The sequence below is a fragment of the Seriola dumerili genome, unplaced genomic scaffold (assembly GCF_002260705.1).
Source record: "Seriola dumerili isolate Sdu_G_001 unplaced genomic scaffold, Sdu_1.0 BDQW01000513.1, whole genome shotgun sequence".
Taxonomy (NCBI): Eukaryota; Metazoa; Chordata; class Actinopteri; order Carangiformes; family Carangidae; genus Seriola; species Seriola dumerili.
This window is the reverse complement of record NW_019174768.1, coordinates 182,783-209,063: the sequence shown is the minus strand read 5'-3', so window position 1 is coordinate 209,063 and position 26,281 is coordinate 182,783. Positions and strand designations below refer to the sequence as shown.

At 44.8% G+C, this 26,281-nt stretch overlaps 2 protein-coding genes across 3 annotated transcripts; one reads left to right on the top strand and one right to left on the bottom strand.

Moving 5' to 3' along the window:
• Positions 1-8,657: 8,657 nt before the first annotated feature.
• On the bottom strand, positions 8,658-16,089 carry LOC111235535 (inhibin beta B chain-like). Its single transcript, XM_022763995.1, has 3 exons — positions 16,060-16,089; positions 14,541-14,973; positions 8,658-9,443 (listed from the first exon to the last, which is right to left on the bottom strand). Exons 1-3 carry the CDS (start codon positions 16,087-16,089, stop codon positions 8,668-8,670), a joined length of 1,239 nt encoding a protein of 412 aa, XP_022619716.1. The 3' UTR covers positions 8,658-8,667.
• Positions 16,090-18,154: 2,065 nt separating this feature from the next.
• On the top strand, positions 18,155-24,318 carry LOC111235537 (ras-related protein ralB-A-like). Of its 2 annotated transcripts, none has more exons than XM_022764003.1 (6): positions 18,155-18,358; positions 20,263-20,290; positions 21,216-21,372; positions 21,451-21,659; positions 21,795-21,969; positions 22,397-24,318. In XM_022764003.1, exons 3-6 carry the CDS (start codon positions 21,259-21,261, stop codon positions 22,502-22,504), a joined length of 606 nt encoding a protein of 201 aa, XP_022619724.1. In that variant the 5' UTR covers positions 18,155-18,358; positions 20,263-20,290; positions 21,216-21,258; the 3' UTR covers positions 22,505-24,318. The 2 variants fall into 2 exon arrangements, with proteins under 2 accessions (XP_022619724.1, XP_022619723.1); XM_022764002.1 differs by having other exon boundaries at positions 18,156-18,358; positions 21,213-21,372.
• Positions 24,319-26,281: the final 1,963 nt, after the last annotated feature.

Sequence of the window (26,281 nt, the reverse complement as noted above, 5' to 3'; positions counted from 1 at the left end):
AACGATCTGGTGCCAGAAGAAAAATCACTGCATCGCCAAAGTCAGAGGGATTCATCATATCGTGACCATGAATGTCTGCACAGCATTTCACGTCAATCCATCCAACAGTATATTTAATCTGGAAGTGGTGGACTGATATTACCATCCCTATAGATATACACTGTTAGCATGGCTAACAGTTAGCATGGCTCATGATATAATCCACTGAATTCATCTTCTCAACAGGTTCTTTGACTCTAAACTCAAAGACCTCAACATGCTGGTGTTGTGATTCATCCTCTGGGCATCATGAATGTCCGCACAATTTTGTGCCATGTCATCCAGTAAATATTTAGTAGTAACAGTAAACAGTAAAGATGTTCTTAGTTAATAAGGGACAACTTTGACCTGATGAAAAGTCTGGGGAGCTCTGGAGTCAGTCTGGTTCATCCTCTGGGGAACATGAAGGCCTGTGTAGAAACCTGAGAATCCATCCAACAGCTGTTGAGTTATTTTACTGTAAACCAAAATATTACTGACCTCATGGTGGCGCTAGAAGAAAAGTCTGAGGAGCTCTGGAGTCAGTCTGGTTCATCCTCTGGGGATCCTGACTACTTGGATAATAGTTTATAACACATACATTACACTAAAAAAACAAAAATATCAACGTCACAGTGACAGTAGATAAAAAGTAAGGAGGTCACCAAGTTGAAATTCATCCTCTGGGAACCATGAACGTCTGAAGTTTTATGGCAGTGCACCAAATATATTTCAGAGTTCACTTGTATCCACTCTGGCATCAGACATATTGACACACAGACCTGAGACTTCATTAAGCAGAATACAATCTGGAGGAAGGTCAAGTCAAAGGTGAAAAGCTCTGGCAACAAACACCAAATTATGTGAAGAAATAACACCCACGAAGAGAAGGTGAAAACACACGGCTCTGCCAAGTGTGTGATTAAAAGTACACATCTCCAGTCCTCCAGTCCTTCCTCCACTCTTTATCCTGAGTGTGTCATCTCTATTATCTCTGCTTCCCTGTGGCACCTTCCACCAACTGCTCATGTACCTGAGCGTAAACACTTTGACCTGGAAACACCAGAGCTGAAAAACAGCAGAGCGAGTTACGCTCTTAATGAGGAATAATAACAGACTTTAAGGCTTTAGCTGAAGAACTGATGGAACCTCCTGCACAGACAAACCTGTCTATCGTGAGGATGCTGACGGGTGAATTCCAACGAAGGTTTTTTTTCCCAGAAGGACATGCAGCATTTGGGAAATGAAGTCAAACTCTTATTTTTTTCCACATCTTGAATTCTACTTCAGCACATGAAAATGACTTTTTGATATCAGCTACCTGTACATGGCCTTGACATACCACAGCTCCCTCGGAGAGCACCTCAACTTTCCCCTGATTTTTCCTCAGATGGAAAACTGATACTGATATTCCCAATATTGTGTGACCTGAAGTGGACAGAGAGGCCTCATGCATCCAGCAGGCCGGCTGCAGGATGCAGAGGCTGCATGTTGCACGTCCCCCGAGGTGACAACAATGTGTCTGCGTTGTTGTGTTTCCATAAGCCGAGGTAGTTCCACCCACCGACGTAGAAAGCAGAAGCGCCAGGCCGCGGTGCTGTTGAGATGTGGGAGGTGGCCACTGTTTCCAGCAGCTGCATTTTTATTTAAATTAAGAAATTAACGTGAGGTTGTAACCTGTAGTTGTCAAGGTTACGAGGATGAAGTCAGTGAAAAAGCGCAGAGTAATGAATCCAATTGTTGGACTGTTGATAATAAAACGTAGTATGTTTTTATTACATAACATTAATTCAACTTATGCAGGTTCTATTGGTCATATTAAGGTGTATTTCTGTAATAGAAATGAATGTAGCTGTTGGAGTTATGATGTAACTGTCTCTTCTCTTTCTGCAGACCACATCCAATCTGATCTGAGGAGAGGGGCAGGTGAGCCCCCCCCCCCCCCCAGGTGACAGGTAATGCACATTGTCACACACTGTAAATGTGATTTATGGGTCATAACCCCTCCCAGTCCTGAAACAAATTAGAGCTGCTCCTCATCCACTGTAAATCAGCAGCAGAAGCACATTCAGTCCCTCTGTGTGTCTGTCAGAGTCACAACACAGAGCCGCTCTCACCTGCCGAACTCCACGCCGACGTGTTCACCTGAGCTGAGTGTGTGTCGTGCAGCTCGTCCTCGGGGCTCGGCTCATTAACATTCCTGTGTTTTGTGGTGGACCTGCTGATGCCGAGCAACAGGATAAAACAGCTCCCGCGTGTCACCTGACCTCGCCACGAAGCGTGCTCTATAATTGACTAGATCTCCACTTAATTCCTCCGCACGACCTCGCCACCTCGAAACTCACAACACGACCCGCCCGAGGAATCTCTGCTCTTTGTCTGGGACATCTGTTTTTACCAAACTGCAGCCAGCTCAGCCTCCGCCAAGAAAACTCACAGGAGGAGTCACAGCAGGAAAATTCAACTTGATTCAGAATCAATGAGCAAAACACTGAAACACGACTCTGGGACTTTATCTCACCTTCTGAAATAAAAACATCCCATGAACCTCTGCCACATAATCCAACTTTTATCTTCCTGATCAGCTGTTCTCACTTTACTACCTCTGAGCATAACATGCAATTTTCTGTCTCCTGTAATTTACAAAGAAGGCAAAGAGAGAAGGAAGCAGAAGCTGCTTCACCACAACTGAGGAAGCTTCATGTGATAGTTCTAGTAGTGATTTATATATTGATAATAATAATCCAATAATAAGACCTTTAATACCACTTCTGTTTTGATTATTTATCTCATTTTAGCCTGTTGCTACTAACGAGCAACATGCTAATGCTAACATTAGCTCCTACTAGATTACCTCTATTGTACAAATCATGTGTTAATAACAAAGATGTTTTTTACTTGATTAATAAAAAGGCTAAAAGCAAAAAAGAATGGATCAGTGATTATCGTCTGGTCGGTGAAATAGAAGCAAACAATGATGGACGCCTGGGAAAGTTCCCAGAGACAGAGATCGTCCTGTTCGTCTCAAACCTCAAAATATTCAGTTCAATGATAAAATAAGCTCCAGACAAGAAGCTGGAGCCAGAGAGTGATTGACGTTTCTGAAAGTTTCTTCAGTGATTAATAATTATTGATGAATTGTCAGGGCTGTGGAGTTGACCTCTGCAGCAGAGCGTGCATCATAACAAGTGCTCCTCTCTCCCTCTTCTTCTTCCCTCTGACGCCCTTTCCTCCCTTTGTTTTTCATCTCTGTGTCTCTCTCTCATTCCTGAGCAGCAGCAGACAATGTCAGATGACTCGTCACTTCATCACCTGTCAGATTAAGGGGCGACTGTTTTCTCTCTGAAACGTATCATTTCACACACTTAGCGACAACATTTCTCATGGCTTCAGATGGCGCTTACCGGATTATTTTTAGCGGCAATTATCCTTGTGATGAACGTCAGCGCGGCGCGTTACCAGATATCGTGTTTTCTCGTTTGTCTGTCGTGCATGTGAACGTGTTTACGAGCTCAGGCGGCGGACGAAACCAAATCAACCCAGAATCACACAGATTGCGTCTGTACTCCCAATCATGAAGGGCGTGACCCCGGAGGTCAAACACTTGACCCTTGAAGTCCCGCTGAGATTTGCTGAGGTATAATTAGGCCTGTTTAGAGCCTTTGTATGCCTGAGTGGGCACATGTAGACTCTATAGAGCGGTCTGTTCTTACTCCCAGCCCCGAGGAAACAGCCACCGGCCGCCGAGGGGAATCCGCACTCTGTTTCTCCGCTGGAAGAAAAGCTGGAACGTGCTAAGTGGATTTATGGGATTCAGTTTGAAAAGCATTCTTCAGCTTTCATTGTAGGCGGCTGAGCTCCGGAGAGACTATTTGTACTTTCTTGTCATCATGGATCCTCCTTCATCATCAGCAACAGCAGGAACATTTTCCTGTTACCTGGGTTACAGATAATCGCCACCATATCCAAGATATTATCAATACTGAGGTCATGAGTCACGTTAAATCAGCTGCCACTTTTAAAAGTTTTATTAGGTTTTCCAAACCACCAGAAATAGAAGAGGTCCTTATCAAGCTGTGTGTTGAATGCTTGGTTCCTTCTCCGGCTGCTTTTTAATTCTTTAATTAACACTAATGCATCAAGTACAGTGTTAAATATTTACTTTATGATTATATTCCCCTAAGTACGGTACCGTATAAGCTCCAATATGTCCACCCCAGGTCTGTCACAAGGACATGATGTCAGTGTCCAAAGCTTTAAAAATGATGCTTCATGTTGTTCTTTATGGCCAATTTTCTCCAAATGAGAATATTGTGGAAGAAATATTGAATCTTAAATGCCAGACAATCTGACTACGAGGTCCATCTAGTAGCTGCTCTGGACCTTTCAGTCATGTCACATGGTATTCCTCCTACTTAATAATAACAATGTAAAAGTCAATAACTTTAATAGCGTGTAAAAGTTGTTTAAATCCATGTCTTAAGACAAATGAGGTAAATGAAACTAAATCCTCACAATTGGATTGAACCTGCTTTAAAGAATAATTATCAATAATAATAATAATAATAATAATAATAATAATAATAATACTCACTGTGATTATTTAAACACTTCTGCCATCATGACTATTTAACGTTGAATTGCTTATTTCACTGTGGAGGGTTATGTAACTAAGTCTGTGGCCACACAGCTCCACGTAGGCCACATTTCACAGTTGGTTGAAATAAGAATGAAAAACTCAAAGATTCACCCAGGACCTGAAAAGGCTGAGGCCAGCACTGATCGTTAATTCATATAATATATCAAATATGACATGAGACGATTAGCAATCAGCTGGGAAAAACCCTCCGGCAGCAGCTGCTCTGCTGATAATTACCAGCAGGGAATTTTTGTGGGTTTTGACATCTCCCACTAGGAATCACGAAATGTAGAAATGTGTCAACACATGTGGCTGAACATGGCAGAGAAACCGCCGGTGTCAGCCACCCACGGTAATTGCTCCTTGTGGTTTTTCGGAGGTGGATATCACGTCGAGTGAATGTTAAATATGCTGCGATAAAAAGGAACAACAACAGCTGGCCTCACGGTCACCATCTTTGAAGTGATGATTGCAAAGACATACACCTATACTTTGTTGTAGCTGCAAGACGTCAGAAGATTCCTCCGTCTCTTTGAAAGTCCTTACAGCATTACTGCCTTGCTCCCTCTGCCAGGGACTCACTGTGGACTAGAACCACTAACCTGAGCGCTGTCGAGCCGCCGATCCAAACCTGAGTGTACAACCTCCAGGAACTGCTCACACGCTTCACGACACAACGACACATCCATACATTTGGTAATAAGAAATTTATTTTTCAACAATAACAAAGAACAAAATATTTCAAAAGCATATTCATATGTTACAGCGACTGTACAGGGATCAGATGGCGTGTGCTTTACTCTAAATGATTCTGGAACAAGCGCTAACAAAACGAAGAAAGAAAGCTAGGAATATTTAAGTAATTTGATGAAAAAATATGAAATATTCCATGTCTAGGTACAAAATAGAAAAGAGATTAAGCTGATTATGGACTGATATTATACCCTGATACAGTGTTTAGGCCTCTTTAACTGTCTTTTACAACAACAGAACATGACGGCGTTGCCATCTTTCAATAGCTAAACCTCTTGGCCTCTTTGGTTCCATGATTAGGTATAATACATTTGAACAGAGCTCAATTTTGCTTCTATAAAAATAACTTTTTTTATTCAATGGCAGTTTCTATTTATTTTATTTTTCTTATTACTAGTCACGCAAGTCCTCAGTGCAAATATTCTAACAACCGTTCGCTTTGAAGAGTAAGCGAAAGATTACAGTGGCAAGCGAGGTGGAGGTCGAGCGTGGGCCTGGAGGCGGGAACAGGTGAGATAACGAGCAGGTATTTCTCTGACATGTATGAAGCCTGTGAATGAGAGCACAATATAATAGAGCAGTGAAATAACAGGTCGCTGAAACGTTTAACCTGAAAATCTCAAAGTGATGTCAAAGTGACTGAGGCCCGAAACTGTGTCTCAAAGTGTGTTACGGTGCCAAACAGGCCGTGATGGGAACCCAACTGGGACACATTCATTTAGACTCCAAAATCACTATTCATGCATCACATTTGGGTCAAACTTAGCCCCAGTTAGCCTCTTTTTATATTTCACACGTTTCATTTAATGATGACATAATGGAAGTAAAAGTTAGACAGAAAAAACTGAAGTATATCTGAGACCAACCTGATAAACCCTTCCATCCATCCGGCACCAACATGTTTTTCCCTCTTCCCGCTCATGATCATCTGGAGGCCGCTTAAATTTCTCTCATGACTCACTGGACAAGTGGTTTGTAATAATAGAGAGTTGAATAAGAATCCACTTGTAAAAGTAAAAGTAAATATTTATTCCAACCCTGTCTGCTAAAGGTTTACACGTTACGAATTTTCAACAGCAAATAGATTTTGAACCAAGTGAAATGTCAGTTTTCCTCTCAGTTAAATATTGACGGAGTCGACAGAAAGGCCAAGTTTCATTTTTCACCATTTAACCAAAACAGTTTTTCCCTAAAGTGTTTCTGTGGAGTAAACCTCACCACAGGCAGGATGGACAACGCCCACCATCCTCCCCGACCACCTCGCTTCAGTCCACCAACGCAGCAGGAAACAGCAGCAGCAGTTACAGAACGTATTGGTCAAAGCAGAATATGTAAGTCATGTTCAGGAGGCCGGGGGGAGTTTTACAAGGGTCATCAGTCCTGGTTGGACCAGCTTTAAACACTGTTAAATGACAAACTTTCATTTATTTGAGTGGAGCCAGATCAAGATCATAGTCTGTGTCGCAAAACAAGACTCTGCCTCCCCCTGCCTCCTCTTGCCTCCTCCTGCCTCCTCTTGCCTCCTCCTGCCTCCTCCTGCCTCCCCCTGCCTCCTCCTGCCTCCAGCTGAAACCCGACCTGCCCCTGCTTGCCACACTTACGTTTCAAGTATTGGTGATAGTTTGTCACTAGAGCTTAAGTTCAGCTTGTGTGTGTATGGGTAAGTACTATACATTGCATAGCTCATGCGGCACTTATTTCTTTTAGAAGGGCTGTGGGCAACGGTGCGCCACGCAGGGCTCGTTAAAGGCATTTCAATCTGCAAGTGCTATCGAAGTGTGTGTCGGGAAGTGCGAAGCTGCACCGTCACTAAACTGAGCAATATGGCAACTTGTCACTTTCTCTGACTGAAGTGAGAGACGCGTTCAGTATTTATTGATTTGAGCGACTGGAGGGAATCGAACCCTCCTCCTCCAGCAGAAGCTGAGGGAAGGTTTCGTCCGCAGAATCCAAACGTTAACAAAGACGTGAGGTCACTCCTGATTCGTTCCACCACCTTCGTGTGCTGGTCACACACTATAAAAGAGTATTTGTTCAACCCATACTGTGAGTGGAAGATGGAAAACAAATGATTCTTTTTAAAGACACCAAGACCAAAGAGGTTCGCCTTTCCCTTTGTTAAATATAAGTCACTGTTTAAGAATGAAAAGCTAAAGTTTGTTCAGTGATGGTTTCATTTGATACCAAACGTTGTAATTTGGGGGGGGGGGGGGGTTCACAGGAAAGACTTAAATAATTTTAGGAAAGGAACTAAGAATCCACAAACGAGTCACTGATGAAACTAGTTTATCTGGACTTCCCTTCCTCCTCACGACCTTGAGCAGCTCTGCAGAGATCAGTCAGAGTTCAGGTGAAGCAAACCCGAGCTGGTACAAGTTAAAACAGCAGTATCTGTCAGAGCCGTGTCTTCCCTCAACAACCTCAACTATGAAGAGCATGAGGAGAATAATCCAGAGACATGAAAGGGTGAGAATGACGCGACCTCCCAACAGTTCTCCTTTCTTTGCCCTTCAGAGTTGACGCCTCACACCGGCGACTCTGCCTTTAGTTCAGAGTCGTTCACGGTTTGGCGACAGCGTCAGTGTGTCCGTTATGTTTCCGTCCCTTTCTTGAATGTGTCCAAATGTTCACGTCTGTGTGAATGTGACTCCGGTCCAGAAGTGCTGTACGTTGGTGAAGCTGGACAGGTGTGAAGACATTGTCAGTGTTTGAACACACTGTTCTTTGAGGAGGCATGGCGGAGACGCCCACACCTTCTTTGTGACTCTCCTAAGGCTCCTCCACCTCCTCTGGAGACATGTTTCTTTTCACCTTCAAGGTTGGATTTATTTTCTACACATGGAGATGCCCACGTCTAAACAACCAGCACCTATGCTGCGTTGTGAAGGCTAGTAGGTCACGTGAGTCTTTGTCAAACCAGATCCTCACTAACTTCCAGAGTTTAATGAAGAACCTCAGATACTGATTGTTTTCCAAAGTGGATATTTAAAGATTTGGAAGCGAACGTCCCTTTGAAGGTCTTCCAACAGAGGATATAACAAAATATATCAACAAACATAAATATATATACAGGTTTTTGTGCAGGCATACATGAGGGTGTGTAGATATGTGTGGATGAGGTTGTGTGTGCACATGTTTTTTTTTTCTCCATCGTCCATAAATATTCTGTTTCTATATTCATTTTTGTTGTAATATTGTGAATCTGTTGAAAGTTAAGTTCTTCAGTTCCACCTTAAATAAACAGGAATAAGAGAGACTCAAGCGCAGCCACACTCCTCCACGATCATGTTGGGAACGTCCCGCTTCACGATGTTGTACTCATCGTCAAAGTAGAGCATGGACATGGTGCTGAGCTTGGTGGGAATGCAGCAGGAGTTCATGGAGCCCGGACTCATCCCCCGCATGCGGTACTGGTTCACCACCGCCGTGTGAAAGGACGAGGCCGAACCGGGGACGCCCGCCATGTAGGCCGGACAGTTCCCCTCGCAGTAGTTCCCAAAGTAGCCCGACGGCGCAATGATCCAGTCGTTCCAGCCGATGAGCCGGAAGTCGATGTAGAACTGCTGGCGGCAGCACAGGTTGCTGCTGCCGTCGCACTCCAGCCCCCTCTTGCGGATGCGGTGTTTGTTGTCAGCTTGCCGCGCCTGCACCACCAGGAAGGGCCGGTGAGACTCGTCATTGTGGTTGAGCAGGACGGGCGTGACGCCGGCCGCCTCGCAGCCTTCACAGCGCACGTCCAGGTTCTGCCGCCGGTCGCCCTTCTCGAACACCAACCGCACGGCATCCGTCAGCATGAAGGTGTGCCAGCCGCTGCGCTTCAGCTCCACCCGCTTCTCCACCAGGTTCCACTTGCTGCCGAGTCCTGGCTCCTGGTAATACACCTTCACCGTCACCTTCCGCCGCGGACGCACCTCCACAGGAGACGGCAGCAGCTTGAAGTAGAGCCAGAGGGTGGCCTGCGTCACGTACAGGTTCTGGTTCCCCTCACTGGAGATCAGGAAGAACAGGCTGGACTTGGACGTGACGATGTCATCTGAGGAACACAAACACAACAGAGGGATTGATTAGTGATTGATAACAATTCAAAAGCCTGTAAAAAAAAAACTGTCTAAACCTCAGACTGTATATCTTCATGGTTTTTATTTTGGAAGACTTTGAACAAGCACTGAAACCAAGGATCTGTCAGCTCGTCCTCAGGTTCACCGTGTAGAAGAGAAAACTACTGAACAGCTTAAAGTGAGACCACAGCCCCCGTCCCCCCCTCAGCCCAGGGTGGCACAGATCCTGTGGACTGTGACAGGAAAGCGTTGGGCGCAGCGCCACTTGGCCTCCAACTCGGCCCAGATATGAGAAGAGGGGGGGTTAAGAGAGTGGCGCACAAAGGTTCAAAGGCTTTGCGTTGAATGCTGCCTGAAAATGAGATGGTCTGGAGCCGGACTGTCTTCACAGTGAGGCCTGAGAGCGCGGGGCAGCGCAGGAGCTGCAGCCACTGACTGGCTGCTGCTGCTCACTGCAGACGCCCAGAGGCTTTTCATGTGGAACCACTGACAGCTCTGGAAGCAGCAACGACTGAAAGGTTCAAACCCCTCAGCAGCAAAAATCTGACTTTCTCTCAGTGTCTTCATAATAAAGTCAGAGCTACCCCCCCCCCTTCCTGTTTTCCACCACTAATGAAAACTAAAAGTGCTTGGACTAAAGCACAAAAACAAGATAGCTCTTGTCTGGGCTGCTCTGTGTGTATGAGTAATTCATCTCTTCACTTATTGCTCTTGTGGGCTTTATTGTGTGCTTCTCTGCCGGCCAGTGCTCCCATTAAGGACGGATAAAGTTTTGATCTTGAGCGGAGACATGTAAATATCCTGAGAGGACTCCTGGGTAATTGATGGTGTGATGAAACAGGACTGTGCTCACTGACACAGCGTTCAGTGACTGTTACTGAAAGCTCCACACGTCTCACCGTCACTTCCTGCCTGTGTAACCACGACGCACTGCAGCTACAGCGAGGGCGACGAGGACAACACATGGGGCGGGGCTGATTGACAGCTGTCAGGCGGAGAAGATTAGAGCCATTCATCAGGTCTGAACCTCCTGAACTCCGAGCGAAGCTGACCACCAGGAATTGAGGCCGACAGTTAGTGAGAAGAGAGCAGAGAGTTTTTACCAGGAAAAGACCAGACTCTGTTACCAATCATCAAAGGCACTTTCTAGCCAGCATCCTCACGCGTTACCTCACCCATCACGGGACGCAGTAATCTTTGAGTCGTTACTCAGCAGCTTGAATGTTAGATCACACTCTGCTGCACAATGATCAGACGCCGCTGTCATCCAGGCAGCGGGAGAATCAAGACCCGCAGTTCAGTGCCGACGAAACGCAAACAAACCTGAAGCTGAGCTGCAGGTGCAGATGCATTTGTCAGCACCTCTTCTATCAAACCACTAAAACCTTGACTTGCTCACTTGCTCTAAACTGTGGGATCAAAGCGGCAGCTACAAAAGCCTGTAATGTAGATGTAAACAAAGGCTGTGTCGCAGGAGGAGGCTGCTAAAGGCCTGAATGTGTTGACGGCTGCTGGGGAGTGGCCGCCTCACAATGACATGGAGGAGGATAGTTAAGTGACGGTTTGAGAGGGAATTCATTTGTCACAGACGACCAGCTGCATTGTCTGAGATGGTAATGAGGAGACGGAGGATTCCTCACATGAACTCCACGACATGATAAACTCAAAGACGGGATGAGGCGGAGCCGACGGAGGATGGAGCGATAACATCCAACTGCTCGACAAAAGCCCAGTTGTGGTGTCGGTGCGGAGACGTAATTGATCTGAAGCGGTCAGAAAGTGTCCACTAAAATAAAGTGACGGCGGTGCGTTGAGTGGGACGGACAGCAGCTGTTCTGAAAGTCATGACATTACATGAGGCAAATATTTAGGTCTTGATTCCTCTCTGGTGAAGGCCACAAATGTTTAGTGAGGAATAACAGACAGATAAATAAACCAGTGTGTTGCAGCAGTGACGCCGTTGTGTAACATGCAACTTACTTCCACCACGGCTTCCCAAAATCAATTTATAGTGAAGTTATAAAAGATGAAATTTAGGCTGAAATAATTTTTAGAAAAACCTTCTGCCTCGTCATTTGCTCCATGAATCTTCACTGGAAGTGTCTGTGGTGTGTGGTGGAGCGGCGGGGGAAGTGAAGAACAAGAATATCACGGATGTTCAAATGGTTAAAATGACTGGCATCCAGCGGGGGCTCCAGTTCCTTCTCTTTTTTCAGAATTGGTGAATGATTTTCTGTTTTGCATCACAACCAGAGCTCTAGTTACTTTTCAGGACACCGAGGTCACGTCCTTTTCTTTTTCCAGTCCGGGGATTTCAGAAGCTTTGGGGGAGTTTAAACTCTGCAGTTAAAAACATGGTGGTTCTTTTCAGGCTGTGGTTTCCAGTGCAGTATTTCTGACTTGGCAAAATAAATAAGTAAAAGTAGCTTTCATAAAATTTTAGAGCACTTTGTTTTACATGTTGTAATATCTTAATAATTAGTTTGAAGCAGTTACTGATCTGCTGAAGATTTTGTTTAAAACAGCTGCTCCAGAAATTATAATATTAGTACCAGATAACTTCCTAAAATATGAAAAATATAATTAGAGACTTTTGTTTTAGTGTTCGATTAACTCATGACCTCAGTATTTCTAACATCCTGGCTACGGCCCTGGTCACAGTCTTTCAACCTGTATATGCGGCGCCACGTTTAGTTCCAGTGCAGGTCACTTTTCATCCGAGGTTTAATGAACAATCTCTGAACTTTAGATTTTACATTTAACGACTTTAAATCATGTTTAAAAAAAAACAAAGTTATTTAAACATTTTTACACAACTCAGGCCCATCCTCTCGCTTCTGTGGAGCTTTGGGTCATTTCACATTATCTTCCCTCAAAAATCTGATCCTCGACTTTTAAACTTCAACCTCCATCTCCTGAAGAAGACCATGTGATTTGATCAAAAGCTTCACAACATCTTTTAACTAACAGGCCTTGAGTTTTGTTAATGTTTTAATGTTGTTTGGAGATAAACCACAACGGCCGTTAGCTCGCAAACACAACCCGACTAAAGACACCAGCAGAGACGTTGCAAAGAAGCTTCGTTCATGAAAATTCGACATTTGAACTCCAAACTGTGACAAACGTTCTCGCAGGAAACTTAACAAACCAACACCATGCACTCGAGCACCAGTGTTTTTTCATATAGGGCCTGTAGTTAGATCACACACACACACACACACACACACACACACACACACACACACACACACAGTGAATTCTAATGGGGTGCCAGGCTGCAGGGTTCAGCCCGTCAATCTGCATTCAGGCTGCACGACGGCCGACACAAAAGCTCTGACCTTATACTGAGGGGACTGATTCAACACAACCCTGTCATGTCACACACACACACACACACACACACACACACACACACACCCCTGGATATAGCATGTACACGCCAACGCAGACACTCGTGGAAACACAGGCAGTTAAGAAAACATCAGAAACACACAAAGACGTGACAGACTCACAAAAGCTCAGATACTACAACAGCAACAGGGATAAATGAGCCTGAGACACATGACATAATGAACACACACGGGTTCAGAGTAACAGCCCTGAGTGCCGACGTGAAGCCGCCGTTTGTTGATGTGGAAAGCAGATGTTTCCGTAGAGTGCCGTCGCTTTCAGAGGCGAGCGGACGGACGCACGTGGGCGAAGCAGGTGGCGTCGTTGATCATTTTCAGCCCTGCTCTGCTCCTTTCAGCCGCCCCTGAGTAAATTGTTCCTCTGGGCCTTGACGCCGCGCCATGTCCCCGCTGGCAGCCGCTCAGCGCTGGTAACGCAGCCAACTGGCAAACGCACGGTGCCGAGGTGGAAGGTCTGCAACACAGCGGCCACAGAGGGAAACATAGGAATCTAAAAGGCTCTCAGCGGGGAGCAAACCTCCGCCGACACCGAGTAAAGCCGCCCAAGTTTATGTTTGTGTGAGGCTGGGTTTTCTAGGAACGTGAACACAACACTGGGGCAGAAGCCAGAAGTCCCACATGTCCAACTTAATCTGGAGCGCATGAATGCAGCAGAGTAGTTCATGCATAAAAGGAAAAAACCCAGAATCTAATCAGTTTGTTTCATTCACCAAACTACATTCAAGAGTTTTTTGATCCGTCTTTCTAAATGAAATCATCATTTTTCCATCGTCGTCGACCGACATAAAATCACAACCTTTACTTCATCTCTTCGGTGTTAAAGCTGAAGTCTGAGACCCAGCACACTTTTAATTTAGACTGATCAGCACTTGTTCCTGGAGACATGTGCCTGACTTTAAGGAGCCAACAGAGGTGTTTACACCAGGAACAAACAACATATGATGAACACAGACGGGACATTTAATGGACACAACGCCAAAGAAGACAAAGACGCATTAAAACATCTTCAGAAACTGACAGAAGAAAGATGGAGAGCTTCCAGTTTCACAGATCCACGCAGGTAGCAGCTACAGATGGTCTTTGCTTTCATTTTGGCGGGTTTTTTTCAGGCCCTTGCATCAACATCTGTTCAACATCAGCATGTTCTCTGGTCTGTTTCTCATTCAGTCAGTATATAAAGACACACACACACACACACACACACACACACACAAACAGCAGCAGCAGCACTAGAAATCTCACAAATTGAGTCACAGTGTCACAAAACCACAACAGGCTCTAACACACTCAGCCTGTTGTGGTGGCTCAGACCAGCCTTCACATCTTACATGTGCATGATGTGTTTTATGATCAGAGGAGGGTTTTTTCCCTTTTTAGGGTCAAATCTGATGTTTTAGATGAAAAGCAGAACCTGTGTCATGACCTTCAGAACCGAGCTGCAGCAGATCCTGTCAGCTGCTTGTTGCAGAGACAAGAACGAGAATCAGTCAAAGTGTTTGATGAATGAGTTGGAATAAGACGCTGATCTGATTATTGTTTGTTTCAGGAAAATTGTTGAAAAATGTAAAAACTGCATTTAAATCAGGTGAAACTTTGTAATGAGAAATATTTGTGTGTCTGTAACTGAAGCCTGGAGACGTGCAGCTCTTCTCCGTCACGCACCTTTCTCTGCGAAGCTGATGATCTCCGAGCTCTCCTCCAGCACCTCGTTGCTCATCGGGTGTCCGTCCAGGTTGGGGATCTCCACCCTCCCGTCCTCCCGCAGCTTCCCGGCGTGGAGCTTCCGCAGCGCCGTCACCATGGCCGCCTTCGGGACCGGGTGCGTGATGTTGGGCCTCTCCCGCATCTGTAGCCTGCTCAGGATGTGCCTCTTTACCGCCTCCAGGAAGTCCACGTTCAGCCGGCCCGACTCGGGGTCCTCCGGCTGAGCGATGCCGCAGGACGCGCAGGTATCCCGGGGCGCCGTGTGCGCCTCCGCCTCGGTCCCGGACGCAGCGGTGCAGCGGATGGAGAGGACGCAAGCCACGAGGAGTGCCAGTCGGAAGAGACAGCTACTCATTTTCTGTTCGAGGAGGAGAAGAATAAGTTTTTTCCTCTTTTGTCCGAGTTCAAATCATAAAACGAAATGTGAACAGGTAGAAACTCCTCTCAGTCCCGCGCTGCCTCCATGCGTAACGGCGGCTCGGGCAGGTCTGACGCACTTGGATGCCAGTTAGTGCAGTTTGTTTCCATTCACTGGCAGATGTGTGTGTGCAGGAGATCTGTTTATTACATCGTTCTGTGCATGTCTTTGGTCATTCTCAGCAGCCTGTCAGAAGCGGGAAGCGGAGTCCTGTCTGGGTTCGGGTTTGGAGCAGCTTCACACTAAAAGCATCAAAGCATCACCTCTGAGAGAAGCGACTCCTGGTCTCATCACTCCGCATCAGAGCAGCTCAGATCTCCTGCAACTTACTCCACAAACCGAGAACTGAATCCAAATCCCTCCTCAGCATTGTCAAAGTTCAATCCATCATTTTTTGCTCCACCATCATCATCATCATCATCATCATCATCATCCTCACTTTGTACTCTCTACATACAGTTCAATCGTTCTTGCTCGTGACTCCCACTGTGGTGCTGCCGGAGTGCCGATGCGCAATTAAGAAGAAGAAGATGAGGAGGAGGAGGAGGAGGAGAGGGAGGTGTGCCAGTGAGCGCACCGAGGAGCGTTTCCATTCTGGCGTCTGAGACTCGGGAGCCGCCACACACCGAAAACTTTTTTATATACAGGGAGGGGGGGGGGGGTCAGAATCAGGTGGGCGCGGCCAATGAGGAGAGGGAGAGAGAGGAGGAGGGAGGGAGAGAGAGGAGGAGGGAGGGAGGGGCGGTGTTAATAATAATGCTCCCCGAGGAGAAATCACTGAATTATTCCTGAAGGGATTCAGATTATTTTCCTGCGGTGACTTGGAGCAGATTTACTGACTAAAGCTTTTATCACGGTGAGTGAAAGAAGACACTGATCACAGGTTTCCCGCCAGAAAACCCAATATAAATACTATGTATGACTGTATATTATATTACTGCATTTCAGTGGTGAAACAGTGTCTGTCAGAGAGGAGCTGAACTGCTCACGTTTCACTGATTGGATGTTTTATCAGTGGTAATTCAACTTTAACTTTATTGGCACTGAAGGGAAACTTACTGCAGCGTCCGACTTTAATGTAGGACACATGACGTAACAAAACACAGGAAACATCATCCCGTCCAATAAATAATATAATATTCTAATATTATGTTACATACTAATATCTAATATAATAATCTAATGATAAATAAAGTATCTATCTATTCAACATTATTATTATAATCAGCTGTTTTTATCTCTTATAATGTCTCAGTGACAGTCTAATGTACAGGACATTTGTGTGGCCAAAAGTATGTGGACACAACGGTCCACTTGTATGTTGTTGATGGACATGTTATTACTAATCCTGGGTGTTAATTTAAAGAAGCTCCTTTAATTAATTTTGAATCATTGGACAGAAAAATCTTCAGTGTCACAGGAGATTAAAAAAACACCTTGAAGCTGGAGGAAATCACAGCTGAGTGTCAGACGGTGTTCATGTTATTAGGATGACCAATGTTAATGAGTGTGTTATTGTAGAAGTGTATAAACCTTAAACAGACGTGAATATTCAAAGAGCCTGAGCCTCTCCAGTCAAATCCAACACGATCCTCAACAGCTCTGACTAATGAGTGTCTGTGACGTGGCAGGACGTCCTGACAACATTTGTTAGTAAAAACCTCCAAAACCAAATCAGCTCCTCCAGCTGAAGCAGACTGCACTGGAAGACAGAGCCGAGGTGACATCTGACCTTTCAGCTGGTGATTATCATAAGGCAAAACAACATGAGGTGTAAAAAACAGGTCAGGTCTGTTTTTCCCTCACATGACCCCGTTTTTTTTTTTTGTTTTTTTTTACAGAAATCACATGAGTTTGATTTGAATGATTCTGACAACATAGATTAACAACACATGTTGTTTTGTGCAAATCCACTGAATCTGAATTCTCAAAGTTTCCAAAGATAGTAAATGTGTCAGTCTGTGTTTGGAGGAAATGTCTATAAAATTATTCTACAAGACAAAACACATTTTCTTATCTGTAAATCCAGTCAAAGGTCGTTGAAAGGGAAATCCAGAGAAGTTAAATGTGATGATTTCACCTCATTACAATCTGCGTTAAATGCATTAGTTTGTCAGCACTGGACAAAGTAATGAAACAGCGCCATCTTTGCTCCAAATATGGGAATTACATGTTTGTACCACAGCTGCAGATGAATGTCAGTGACCTTTATAACCTGTGGAAATAACAGTGCAGTTAGAACAGGTTTTGGTTCGGTCTCCTTCCATCTTCATGTCACTTATTTCGCTGCTGTGACTCTGAACAAATGTTTCTCTTGTTCACTAAGTTCAGAAACTTTATGCCGATGGTCTCTGCTTCTGAAATACATGAACAACTACAATGGGAGAATAACAATGTGGGCAACGTGCATGAAATTGAAAAAAAACTTCAGACATACCAGCCCTTTAAATAAAACAAACAAATCAAAATTCCAACAAAGAATGATGAAAATAAATAAAAAGAAAAAAAGACAAATACATAATTTAAATAAAATAACCAATAAGTACACAATATATAAATAAATTAATTTTTAACTTCCATTTTTTCAAATTTGAAAATGTACTAAAAGACCGACAAATAAAAAATTCAACAAAGAATGATTAAAATAAATAAAAAGAAAAATACATCATTTAAGTGACAGACTTCTTCAGATGAAATAATTAATCAATAAACAAACTATGAATAAATAAATTCATTTTTAACTTCCATTTTTTCAAATTTGAAAAAGTACAATAGACAAACAAATAAAAATTTGAATAAAGAATGATGAAAAAAATTTAAAAAAACGTAAATTAACAGACAAATACATAATTTAAGAGACCGACTTCTTCAAATATAAATAAATAAATAAATAAACAATAACTGAATAAATTCATAGATAAGTGCGAGGAATTCCGTGACATCATATCCTGTTACTGTTATCTGCCTCGTGCTGAGAGGAAATAGAAGGTAAGATGTATCACTCCGTGCTTTTCCCGGGTTCATTAGACCACGAGCTGCTCTCAATAGAAGAAGGAGGAGCCACATTTATCTGCACGCGCCCACATCTGATGTAATTCTACTTTAAGTCAAATAACGTGAAACGCGTTGGTTCGTACCGAGTATATTTTTTCTCAGGCAGTGAAAAAGACGCCTCTGTGACGGCTCTGCGGGCGGCGCCATTTTCAGCTGCAGAGTGACTCCTCTGCTCGGACATAGACGATCTTCGGCTGAGTCCGGGTACAAGGTGGGGCAGAGTCTCCTGGTCAACTTGTGAAAGTTGTGTGTGCGTCGCTTTATGGCAGATTTCTTAGCGCTGGACAGGAGAACACGTCACCAGGTGAGTTGTGGGAGTTTTTCTAAGGTGTCTGAAGCCGCCGTGATGTTGTCCGCTCCGGCGGGAAAACGTTTTAACGTCCGAGGGAAAAGAAAGCGTTATCTGTCGCTGCTTCACTGGCTAGCTATCTGCCTGCTAACGGACGGCACGAGCGGCCAATAGGATGGGTCCTGCTCGAGACTTCGGCCAATTAGAGGCGCTGTGTAGGCTGAAGGCGGGACCCGAGGCGGCTGTGGAGTGTCTTGTAGAAAGTGTTTCACAGCTGTCAGCTGGTGAACACAGAGAGGAAGCTGGAGCGGAGTGAGGACAGGGTGAATTATAGTTCCTCTTTGTCACAGCAGCGAGTTCATCGTGTGTTTGAGTGCAGAGCTGAGGCTGTTCACAGTGTGTGTATCACTGAGCCGCCGCCGCCGCTGCTGCTGCTCTGGCCTCGGTGTCCTTCCTCTGGCAGACAGCTGGAAAGGTCACGTACCTCCCTGCAGTGTGTTTACAGTGGCCCTTTATCACAGGGCCCCTCACCAAACACTGCTACTGGAGCACACTCAGGGGCCCGGGTGTCTGTGGGCCCCTGCCTCTGTAGAAGGACTTCAAGCACAGATGTAAATAGAAGCAGCATATCAACTATACTGTGATTTATCATCCATTAATTCACGTGTTTATTATCTGACACAGAAAATCTCAGGCAGGTCGTAATATTCCACCAACAATAACCAAAAGATAGAGCTGCACAATTAATCAGAATATAATTGAAATCACAATATTCAAATCCCAGGAGCTGTAGCTGTTTGGATGAAGGTAAACTGAGTCACATTCATTGTCAGCACCATGATAGTTGTGTTGCTACAGAGACGGCTCGACCTACAGGCCGTATATTCTCCACACGTAAAGAAACATGTTTGTTTGGTACAGAAATCACATCATCAGCTGTTTAAAAAAAATTTCAAGTGAAAATGAAATGAAACAACAAACATTACAACTGAAATCACAGTCACAATATGATTGTTTTGTGCGTACCCTGCAGCCCGACCATAAACTCAACTATTCTCTTTAATTATTGATCATTTCATTTGGTTTTGACTTTATAAGTTCAAATAGATGTTTATCAGAAACCCAAATGTTTCGTTTCCTGACGTAGAAAACTGTGAAAAGTCAGCTGACGCGGTTGCTTTAAACAGAGACTTTTACAATTAACCAAATATTTCGATGTTCTGTCAGTCGAGTCATCAGTTCATTAACTAGTCGTTTAATCTGTCGTGTACTGGTTGAATGAAATAATGAACCCTCCTTGTGTAGCAGGGTCAGGAGGGGCCGACCACTAATGTGGAAACAATAAAATCCACTGAACAATGAAAACGTTCGGAACCGGTTTGAAGCAGAAGCTGCAAGTAGGAAAATAAATCATACAAATATTAAATAATGTAAAATATCATTAATGAAGACAAATATAATGTGATTCATGTCAGTTTGAATAGGAAGCAGCTGCAGTTTGTTACGTGAGACGATATATGTCTTTATGACACAGTCGGCAGTTGAAAGGTGACAGCTACAGTTAATGATTCACTCTTTTTTTATATGTGCATCTGTAAACTGGTCATGTTTGATACGTCTGAATCAGGTGACGAGGATGAAACTGGTTCAGTCCAGTTTAATCAACGTGTCACGAAACATTCGTCTTCGTTTCTAATGTGCAGCTGCAGAAAATTCAAATCTGTGTTTGTTTATTTATTATTGCGTCAGCGTCGTTTTATTACTGAATAATTAACACTATGATTATAGATTTGTCACTGATTTAATTGATTATCATTTTTAATCAGAGTTCAGACAAATGATCAGGTGTCAAGTGAAACCACCAGTCATCCTCTGGTTATTGATAAATGATAATCGATCAATTCATCTTGTTGTTGCAGGTCTGCGTTACAGAGGTTTAGGAGTTTGGTAAGTATGAAACCTGTTTTAGATTTTATTCTTATGGAAAATTTACACAAAGCTCATTTAAAATATTTTGAATCATGTTCATCAGCCAGTATTTTTATGTGCCTGTCTCTCCTGGTCTATCCTGGTCTCTCCTGGTCCCTGCTGGTCTCTGCTGTTCCCTGCTGGTCTCTGCTGGTCTCTCCTGGTCCCTGCTGGTCTCTGCTGGTCCCTGCTGGTCTCTCCTGGTCTCTCCTGGTCTCTGCTGGTCTCTGCTGGTCTCTGCTGGTCTCTGCTGGTCTCTCCTGGTCCCTGTTGGTCCCTGTTGGTCCCCGCTGCTCCCCGCTGCTCCCCGCTGCTCCCCGCTGCTCCCTGCTGGTCTCTGCTGGTCCCTGCTGGTCTCTCCTGGTCTCTCCTGGTCTCTGCTGGTCTCTGCTGGTCTCTGCTGGTCTCTGCTGGTCTCTCCTGGTCCCTGTTGGTCCCTGTTGGTCCCTGTTGGTCCCCATTGGTCCCCGTTGGTCCCCGCTGCTCCCCGCTGCTCCCTGCTGGTCTCTGCTGGTCTCTGCTGGTCACTGCTGGTCCCTGCTGGTCCCTCCTGGTCTCTGTTGGTCTCTGTTGGTCCCTGCTGGTCTCTGTTGGTCTCTGTTGGTCCCTGTTGGTCCCTGTTGGTCCCTGTTGGTCTCTGCTGGTCTCTGCTGGTCCCTCCTGGTCCCTCCTGGTCCCTCCTGGTCCCTCCTGGTCCCTGTTGGTCCCTGTTGGTCCCTCCTGGTCCCTGTTGGTCCCTGTTGGTCCCTGTTGGTCCCTGCTGGTCCCTGCTGGTCCCTCTTGGTCCCTGTTGGTCCCTGTTGGTCCCTGTTGGTCCCTGCTGGTCCCTGTTGGTCCCTCCTGGTCCCTCCTGGTCCCTCCTGGTCTCTGCTGGTCTCTGCTGGTCTCTGCTGGTCTTCAGTAGTCAGGCGGAGCTGTGAGCTGCTGGACTGACGTAGACCAGAGTCATGGCCTCCGGCAAGAACAAGAACCAGACCTCCCTGGTTCTCCATAAGGTGATCATGGTGGGCAGCGGCGGCGTGGGGAAGTCCGCCCTCACCCTGCAGTTCATGTACGACGAGGTGAGACTTCAGGACCGCATTTCCCATGAGCCCCTGCTCCCTGCACTTCCTGTCACATAATCCTTTCTCTGCTCGTAGTTCGTGGAGGATTACGAGCCCACCAAGGCCGACAGCTACAGGAAGAAGGTGGTCCTGGACGGCGAGGACGTCCAGATCGACATCCTGGACACGGCGGGTCAGGAGGACTACGCCGCCATCAGAGACAACTACTTCCGCAGCGGCGAGGGCTTCCTGCTGGTCTTCTCCATCACAGAGCACGAGTCCTTCACGGCCACGTCCGAGTTCAGGTATCACCTGCTGGTTTAAAGACAGGAACCCGCCGTCCTCGAGTCTTCGCTGCTTCACTCTGTCCATTTCATCCAGATGTTTCTCATCCAGATGTTTCTCACCCAGATGTTTCTCTGTGTGTGTGTGTGTGTCAGGGAGCAGATCCTGCGGGTGAAGGAGGAGGAGGCGATCCCTCTGCTCCTGGTGGGGAACAAGTCGGACCTGGAGGAGCGGCGGCAGGTTTCTGCAGACGAGGCCACGGCGAAGGCGGGCGAGTGGGGGGTTCAGTACGTGGAGACCTCGGCGAAGACGAGAGCCAACGTGGACAAGGTACGTGCACGGCGAGGACACGAGAGGCTCGTTAAGAGCTCGTTTGTTGTAACGTGGTGTTTTTACCTCCTGTCTGTCTGCGTGGAGGGAAGAACAGAGCAGGAGCTGTGATCCACAGACTCGAGACACATCTGCACAGATGTTTGTCAGGTGGATGTTGTGATCAGCTCAGGTGGTTGACCTGCTTCTAGGAAACAGGAACTCAGTTTCTTTGTCAGCTTCCTTCCCGTTTCCTTTTGCCTCTGTACATTCCTGAGGTGCAGCTGCAGGTTGGCGTCAGATTTACTGAAGAAGTTGAAACATCATCAACTCGTGCCGACATGTCTTCAGCTCAGTTCTTCGTGCCCTGAGGGAAGTTGCATGTGCTGTGCAGCTCCGGGACCCTTCTCCACCGGTTAACGCCCCTCCCTCTTCTTCCCTCTCTCAGGTGTTCTTCGACCTCATGCGGGAGGTTCGTAAGAAGAAAATGTCCGAGAGCAAAGACAAAAACGGACCGAGCGGCAAGAAGAAGAAGAAGCGCTGCTGCATACTTTAACCTGCAGGTGACGACGTGCCAAAACCAGGAAGAAAAACAACAAAAACAACAACAAAAAAAGGACTGAAGCGACTGAACGAAGCAGGCAGCAGCTTCACACCATTAATCTCCCTGAGAGCTGCAGTTACTTTAAAAACCTCCAGTTAATACTCTGACTCCTCGCCTGCTCCTTTCTCTGGGCATTTATTTTTACTCCCCTGAAAAGTATTTTTCTCCAAATGTATAAACTCCACATTTAAGACCCGACGTGTTTGAGCTCATGTTTCACCAGAGGAGTCTCACTTCCACAGCTGCTGCATGTCAGTGTTAGTGTCTGGTGACCTCGGTACTTCCCTCATTCTGCTTCCTCTTTATCTACAGATTCTGCAGAGTCAAACTACTACAACTGGCCAAAAGTATGTGGACATGTGCGATAGCTCGTGCGATAGCTGTTCAGTGAGGTCCGGCGCTGACGTTGGTTGATCAGGTCTGGCTCACGGTCCAGTTCAGAGCTGTTGGATGGGGTTGAGGTCAGAACTCAGGACTTTCCACACCAAACCGGGACAACCACTTCTTTATGGAGCTGGTTTTTATGCACGGGGGCGTTGTCGTATTTAAACAGGAAGTAGACAAACACGAAGGTCTGAAATATCAAAAACATCCCTGCCTTTAAAACAAGAAAATGAAACTCTCACAGTGACAGTCATTTTATTATTTCTGGTAGAAGAACAGCATCATGTTGTAAAGTCATTTAGCAGGAACATAAGCTTGGACATGTATGACGGACCAGCTCAGTGTGACGCAGGTTTGCAGGATCCAAACTGAGACGATCTGAGTTTGTCCAAATGTCCTGTGAATCTGAAAAAGACAAAAACAGATGAATGTGTTTGTATCCACCTCACGTTAACAGTTGGTGGAGCTGTTTCTCCAGTCGGTGCCATTAAATCACTGCAGAAGAAGAGTTGCGTTTACCAATTAACAGGCTTTAACACTGATGCTGTGCTGACAGGTGAGACCAACACCTGCACCATGTGACATGCCTGATAACCCGGAAGACCGCTGTTATCATACAGTGTGTAACAACCCCATACCAAAGCGCTGAGATGTGTCCACATACTTACGGCCAAGTCTTCGACACGTTTCCTTTCTTCTTCTCACAGAGAAATTTCCCGACAGCAGAATCAAACAGAGTCTTTGTTTAAAGCTGAGTCTGTTTAATGTGGAAAACAAAGGCCGACACGTTCGAGGAGTCACAACTTCAAAGGGAAACTTTGACAATCTCAACAAGTTTGTTTTTTTTAACTAAATTCCCCAAAATCAGAAATTTCCACTGTGAGATTTTGTGCCTTAAACGGTCTTTGTGGTCTGTCGTCTCCATGAAGCTGTTGAAAAACCTTCAGGAATCTCAGCAGCAGCTTCGTCCTTTAAACTGTTGATCAGAAGCCAAAACGTTGAATCAATAATCTGTGCAGTCGTCAGTTTGTTCGTGTGTTTCGTGACTTTCTCCCTTTATCTCCCTTCTTGTTTTGTTTTTTCACACATTCCTGATATGTAATGACACTTCAGACACTCCATTTGTATGAAAGCTTTATTCTCCACCTCCCTTATGAACACAACTATAATTTATAATCACGTTTCAAAGGGATCGACTATTTAAATCACTCGCATCATTATCCTCAAGGTATTTATGAGGTCTGTGGGTTGAAGGGACTCGTTCTGTTGCACTTTTCCAGCTGAAATCGGTTTGTGTGTGTGTGTGTGTTTGTGTTGTTGTCGACTCACAGACAACCTCATATCCATTTGATAATAAAAGAAAAGACGGATCGATCACTGAAGCTTCGTTTGTGTTGATGAGACGGTTTAATGAGCCTCAGTTCACCTGAGGATTCATCTTTTTCTTTTTTTTCAGCAGCTGATACCAGGTGTATTATCATCCACACAAACATCATTCTGATTATAAAATAAGTCAGAGGACTAAGAAGAACATAGAAAACTAAGTAACACTTTCTAAAAGAAAGTTTTTCTTGCAAAGAAATTCCTCTTTCCCTAAAAATAGAATCAAATTACTTGTTTCTCTCTGACAAACTTCCCAGGAAATAGAATAAAAAATAACCTGGGCTTCAGAATAAAACCTGCAGTGCAGTAAAGATCACAGCAGAAGTCAAAGCAGCAGTAAATGTGACTTTATTAATAAAGTACAAATAAAAACAACCGTTGACTCATTAGATAAAAGCAGCTGACGACTCAGTCACGTGACTCTTTTAATTATCCACTCTTAATTTGAAAATTCCTCCATCCTGAAGGGAAAATAAAATAAAACGTTGGAGAATGAAGAAGATGCAGTTTATTAGCGCAGCGGCCACTAGATGGCGCTCTGAGGTCAGTTTGAGAAAGTGACAGGTCTGATCAGACACCACGAGCTGTTTCATGTTTAATAAAGTCCGTTAAACATGACGTAACCTCCATCTTTGTTTCATTTACTCTTTAATCTCATTAAATGACAGACGAAACATTTTTTTCTTAAATCAATTCAAGTTGATTAAAGTATGAATCAACTAGTTTCAAAAGTTTCCCCAAATCAAGTTTCCTGTTTCTTTGTTGTAGTGCAGCAGCTGCCGCAGTTTCTCACTTCAACAACAATTAATCGATTGGCAGAAAATTCATCAGCAGCTGTTTTGATAATCATAATTGTTAAAGTCATTTTTTAAATCAAAAACAGCTGCAGCTTCTGAAATGTGAGAATCTGTTTCTTCTCTGTCGTAAACTGAATCTCTGGGTTTGATCGGACAAAACGAGACGTTTCATGACGTCACCTGAGGCACGTCTCAAAGCATCGGTGATTGATCCAGAAAATAATCAGCTAATGAAGCGATAATGAAACTAATCGTAGCTCAAACATTAATTTATCTACGAACAGTCAATACAGTTTGTGAATAGGAGGTTCAGGTTGGAGATGTCGTCACCAGCAGGTGTGCAGGAGGCTTTCAGCTCCAGGTAAGATGCTACAGCTCCTGTCTGTTTCTGTCCTCACAGGAAATATTAGATCAAACTTTAACGGTCAAACAACGAGAGGAAAAAACTCAATGAAGAGTGACGATGATGTTTTTGTCTGATGTGACTCATCAGATATTAGACAACATCAGGTCATGACCCTTGATCTGGAACAGGTGGAACTCGTCTGAGCAGCAGCTCTTCCTCCTCTCAGCAATTAAACAAAAGTTCAAATTAAAAAATCTCAGCATTTAAACAATTTGTTAAAACATTTCCACTTCAGATTAAAGGGTAAAGGTCTGGATTTCCTTCTGTGTTTATTTCTTTATTTTGTTGTAAACGTGTTTTAATGTGTCCTTCTTCTTCTTCTGTTGTATGAACCGTCCTCTGCTCTCGCTCCTCTTCCTCACATGATTTAACAGTTAAAGTTGAGTTTGAATTCAAATCAATGAAAGATTAATATAATTAGTTGAATATTAAAGTAGTGGTTTGTGTAAAAGGTCAGCTGTTTGACCTCTGACCTCCCTGAGGAAGACGAGCAGAGGAGGAGGATGAGTAAAGTTTTCCACAGAACATGAGTCAGTGAGTTGTTGTGCTGCAGCTCAGAGATCAGACTCATCAAAGTGTCTGTAGATCCAGTGTGTTCTGAACACAGCGTGTGACTCACTGCTGGAGCTGCCGTCTGACGGGACAGAGACTCCTGCTGGACGCACTGATGCTCAGACCAGCAGCTCCCCGACGTCACCTGATGGTCACCTGTCTCCACTTCCTGCTAAATACGTCACTCATCCTTCAGCGGACAGTTTG

Coding starts and splice junctions, on each gene's coding strand:
- LOC111235535 (XM_022763995.1), bottom strand. CDS start 16,089: ATGTGTCCTACATTAAAGTCGGACGCTGCA. Junction 14,974..16,059: donor CATTAAAGTCGGACGCTGCA/GTAAGTTTCCCT, acceptor CTCGGACAAAAG/AGGAAAAAACTTATTCTTCT. Junction 9,444..14,540: donor CATCAGCTTCGCAGAGAAAG/GTGCGTGACGGA, acceptor TGTGTTCCTCAG/ATGACATCGTCACGTCCAAG.
- LOC111235537 (XM_022764003.1), top strand. CDS start 21,259: ATGGCCTCCGGCAAGAACAAGAACCAGACCTCCCTGGTTCTCCATAAG. Junction 21,660..21,794: donor ACGGCCACGTCCGAGTTCAG/GTATCACCTGCT, acceptor TGTGTGTGTCAG/GGAGCAGATCCTGCGGGTGA. Junction 21,970..22,396: donor CGAGAGCCAACGTGGACAAG/GTACGTGCACGG, acceptor TCCCTCTCTCAG/GTGTTCTTCGACCTCATGCG.